We start from the raw sequence: 4,944 nt of genomic DNA, 5'->3' as shown, positions 1-4,944 counted from the left end.
AAATCTGTGGACTTAGACTACTAAGTTGGCCTACTAGCAGAGTGCAAAATAAATGTGGTGCTGATCAGGGCGCTCTCTCACACGCATACACCGACAGCGCAGGGTCTAATCACCCTCACTTCATGTGGCCAACCTGAAGTCACCTATACTGTATAAAGTCAGTACTATGAGATGTCAGTCAGCTCAATTGTGGGGCAAGGTTTCAGCCTGATCTGACCATCGTGGACTTTAATTATTATTTTAATATACAATTTAAGTATAAATATTTCATAAGATATGAAATGTGAAAAAATACTTTCAGCTTTTTGTGAGATTACCTCCAGAAAAAAAAGAAAGACTCACACCATTTCTAGACAGCTTGCCTTCTACAGAGGCAGAGCCACAATGCAACAAGTCTTGAACTCAAGTGTACAAATGACTCTGCCAAGCCGTCAAGTCGATGTCTCTCCCATCTCCCATCTCTCTACCTCCCCGCTCTCCATCTCTCTCCCCCTCTGTCTTCTGTCACACAGATGTTGCATCCTCTTTGCCAGTGGCCACTGCTCTCTGAACTATCGGTATAGGTCCCAGTTCGCACTTCATCAATGGCAGTAGACTACAGCTCTACAAAAAACAGCCCCAGGTCTCACCGAAGTAGGCATTGCCAATCTTGGATGATAATTTTTGCATGGTGGTCCGGTCCCGCTTGACTGTCGCATGTCACATATTCTTCAACCGGTCTCTTTACTGTCTGTCTGTATGTATGTATGTCTGTCTGTCTTTCTCTCTCCATTGGGTTCCGTTGTGGCTGGGCTATGTAGCATGGTGGGGACAGAGGCCAGTGGCTGAAAGGGATGTGAGGTGGAGGCTGCATCAGTAGTCAGATGGACATTCAGTATAGTGATTCCGTATTGCTGCTTCTGGGTGTTTTGATCTTCTCTATGTTCTTCAGGATCATGTCGTGTAAAGTGACATAATAGTTTCTGAGCTCAGAAACTATGATCTTCAGACTGATGTATTCCTTCTCGTCCGTCTCTGTTACTGTTCGCCGGTAGTCCTCCACCTGTGGGTATTTTACTATTTTAGACATCTGGTTTGCACGTGTGATGTAGTATTTTGATATCTGGTCAAGGTAAGATTCCGCTTCTAGCCCTACTACTCCGAGTTCAGTTATCGTCTCCTCTTGGATTGACACGCCAAAGTTATTGCCGTCCTCTATCTTGGGAATAAGCAGCTGGACCCACATTTTAACTGTGTTGCATTTCTCTATGAGTGTCCTGATCTCTGGTTTGACTTTTTCAATCAGGTCGACAAGCTTAGCGTTGCTCTTCATCATCCCACTGGGCATGACTAAGACCTTTTTGCCAGTCTTATCATCCACAGTTCCCTTTTTCTTTATTTTAATTTTTTTGACTTGTTTTACGCCGGTGAACTTCTGATGTGACAATAAAGTTGAATCTGAATCTGAATCTGAATTTGAATCTGAATCCACGTTTGAGAGCAAAACAGAGCTGGTCGCTGTCAGGTTTATCTCTGAGTGGATCTCCCTCAGTTCAGTGATGTTTACACAGGGCTCTTTGAGGAAGTCATCCAGTTCCAACAACTTCCTTGGGAAAAAATTTGCCACGAGGTCCTCTGCTTCTCCTTTGATCCTTTCCCTGAAAGCATCCACCTTGGATTTGATTTCATTATCTACTTTAAGGAGGGACATCTTATTGCAAGTAAAGATTGTCCTAATATAGCACCTGAGCTGTGTAGCTTTCCTACTGTGCCAGCTACACTCGAGTGTGAGTTCACTGCTTCCTATTTATCCGCCTGCAGGTCTTTCGAAGGAAATGGACATCTTCAAGTGCATCTTAACACCGTATATAAGCTGACCAGATCTCTGGTCTGACGACACACACAACAAAAAACGTTGCTTATGGTGGCCTCACGATGCCACTTTGCGCAGTCCATCCATGAGTGTCCTAAATTTGGCATAGAATGCTTGCCTTGGACGTTGGATGGAGCTACCATGGACGAATCAAACCCCAGTCTCAACAGTCCCAGACTCCCCTTGTAATATTTTTCTTTTTTGCCTAACTATAGTGAGAGTGTAGCTGTAAGAATGGCATGTTGATCAGTTCAAACCAATTTGGTCTAATGGGTGTAATTAGTGGGACATATTTAGACTCTTATAGGGTTAGGGTTATCTTCCATCCGGCACAAAGAGTTGGCACAGCTTAAGTGAATGTGCAACTAACTGGTGTGCATCTTTCAGCGGACACGAGGAGCGCAAAGAGAGAAACAGAGATGCATGCTATTCTTTTCAAAGTACACTTCTATTGGAAATTATGTCCAGAGTAAGACCATGCATCTTGGACACATACTGTACAACAGCAGGCATTGAGCAGGGCAAAAATTATTATGAAGGACACCACCCAAGTAATGGACTGTCTGTGACGATGCGGAATAGCAAGCGTCTGAGATGTCTCAAAGTTCGGGGCTCAAGGCTCAGGGACATTTGTTTTCCCCAAGCTGTCAGAGCCTTGAACAGAGACATGGGGGGAAAAAAACATCCAAAACAAAACAATCTGCATTCAATCTGTGTAAACCTTGTAGTTTTGTTTTATTCCCCACAGACATAACTACAGCCCAGAGTGAGTGTGGACAACTTACTGTCAGGGAGTGCAGTTGAGACTCATTAAGACGTTGTCAGTCTTCAATGTGTTTAGACACCACTGAGACTGCAGGAGTCCCACAGCCCTGATCCTCTTCAGCTGGAGGGTCAACGAGTGCAGCACGTAGGCCTATCTGGAGTCGGCATGCATATGCTGTGTGTGTGTGTGTGTGTGTGTGTGTGTGTGTGTGCGTGTGCGTGTGCGTGTGTGTGTGTGTGTGTGTATGTGTGTGTGTGTGTGTGTGTGTGTGTGTGTGTGTGTGTGTGTGTGTGTGTGTGTGTGTGTGTGTGTGTGTGTGTTGCTTATGTGGCGCACCATCTGCCTGCAGAGTGTTTGATAAATCAGGAGCTGCTTGTGAGTGACACCTCTGTCAGACACTATTTGTGACAAACTCTTGACAGAAACACCTGTTCAGTGTCTCTCCCTGTGTGTGCTCCTGTGGGAGAGCTGCTTGAAAGTACCTTTACAGAGGGAGGCAAAGGACACTTGCAGAACAGCTTGATTCCCTGAGCACATGAAGTGTTCAATGAGTGTTGAGTCCACTTAATGTTGAACATTATAGCATGGTACAGTTCAAAGTAAAACATGTACTGCTGAGGTGTTTTAAATTCTTGTTTGATTGATGATTTTCCTTTTCATGTTTATAGCCAGGAGGCAAATTAGGGAATAGCTGGGGCATACTGCTAGTCAATTGTATTTCAAAGCTGTAGTGTATTTAATTTTGGTACATTTGGTACAAACAAGATTGTTACCGGTCGAGTCCCCATATTGTCTTTGTCATTTGCAAGGAAGCTTCCTCGACAGATTTTTAGGAAATATGGCTGCTAAAGATTTTACAGAAAGCATAGGATACATCCTATTACTGTAGGTACCGTGCTCAAATGGGTAGTAAATATCGAGTTGATTAATTGGCTGTGTTGGCCAGGGTATCTGATAAAGCTGTGCAGCTGTGCAGACATTTTCTGTTTGCTAAAGACCTTCAACCTATACCTTTCTGGGTTGTCTCAATTCATGTAACCTTTTGGACCAAACCATATAGATGGGTTTCTTGTTTGTAAACATGAGAGGATGATGCGCGCGCAGTGGAGGGATGAGCCTGTAGAGGGCGCTATTACCCGCAGCAGCTCTGGCCATTGTACATTCATAAAATGAATGGTCTTCACCGGGTTTAATGAAAGTAGATTAAATGATGCAGTTTGTAATATCTTCTTTACTCAATAAAAATGATTTGTCGGAAGTTGGATCTGTTTGTATATAATAGCAGCATTATGCCTATTATGCCTATAATAGCAGCATTATGCCTATCTAAATCCCGAAAATAACAAGAGAGTGAATGGCACTTCCGGGTCGTTCTACCACCCGCATGCGCAGATTGCACACTCTGCTCTGTGATGACGTCGCTCGGAAACCCATCTATAAGGAATGTTTCTAACTAAGCTGGTGATGTGCGCTATACATGCAAATGAGATGCAGCCATTAATCCCTCGTGTTTCTGTTCAATGAGCTGTGTTCATCTGCATCGGAAAGGATCATTCTAGTTGATAATGATAATTAAAAAAGAGGCTGAGGTGTTCAGTCATTAATCGTTTTGTGTCCCCCTGCCTGCCTCAGGTCAAATCAATTAGAGTGCTACATGTACTGTAGGCCTATGTAAACCAATACAAAAGAGAGCAGACAGGAATATGGCACGCACGCACGCACACGCACGCACGCACGCACACACGCACGCACGCACGCACGCACGCACGCACGCACAGACAGACAGACAGACAGACAGACAGACAGACAGACACTTTAGAAGCATTAAACCATAAAATAGCCTTCATAAAAGCCTAGAACTGATAAAGTATACTATAGAGTGAAAGTGCATGAGCAGAAGTGATGGGAAGTCTGCGAAAGAGCAGACATATCAAGTTGAATGGAACATGCATAGAAATCATCTTCATGAGTGCTTTTTTTGTGCTCAAGGAATACAATGCATGGTGCTGAATGAACATGCATATCATGTCTTCACAAATGATCCCTATATGGCAGCAGATTCTTTCCATTAAGATTTCTACAAGGTCTCACTGTGATAGCATTTCTAGTGCTAGATTGACTTTTAGAATTTTCCAAATAACTCTTCAGTATCCTACTGTGTACATTGTGCATTGGTGAGAGATGAGAGGAGGTGTTCCTGCAGTCAGAGCAGAGGAGCATGGATGCAGCACTAACGTAAAACAGATGGATGCAGTCTGTTAAACATGTGACAGTTAACAACCCCAGTGGTGAGAGGAGCCCTGCAGAGGACAGATAAATGTTAGCT

At 43.8% G+C, this 4,944-nt stretch overlaps 1 protein-coding gene across 1 annotated transcript; it reads right to left on the bottom strand.

Moving 5' to 3' along the window:
* Nucleotides 1–871: 871 nt before the first annotated feature.
* On the bottom strand, nucleotides 872–1,690 carry LOC308091969 (proteasome activator complex subunit 3-like; the record flags this gene model as incomplete). Its single annotated transcript, XM_080437743.1, has 1 exon — nucleotides 872–1,690. The coding sequence occupies one exon, from the start codon at nucleotides 1,688–1,690 to the stop codon at nucleotides 872–874; it is 819 nt and encodes a 272-aa protein (XP_080293869.1).
* Nucleotides 1,691–4,944: the final 3,254 nt, after the last annotated feature.

Source organism: Gymnoscopelus braueri, assembly GCF_963280865.1.
Source record: "Gymnoscopelus braueri genome assembly, chromosome: 9".
Taxonomy (NCBI): domain Eukaryota; kingdom Metazoa; phylum Chordata; class Actinopteri; order Myctophiformes; family Myctophidae; genus Gymnoscopelus; species Gymnoscopelus braueri.
This window is presented reverse-complemented; position numbering and strand designations above follow the sequence as displayed.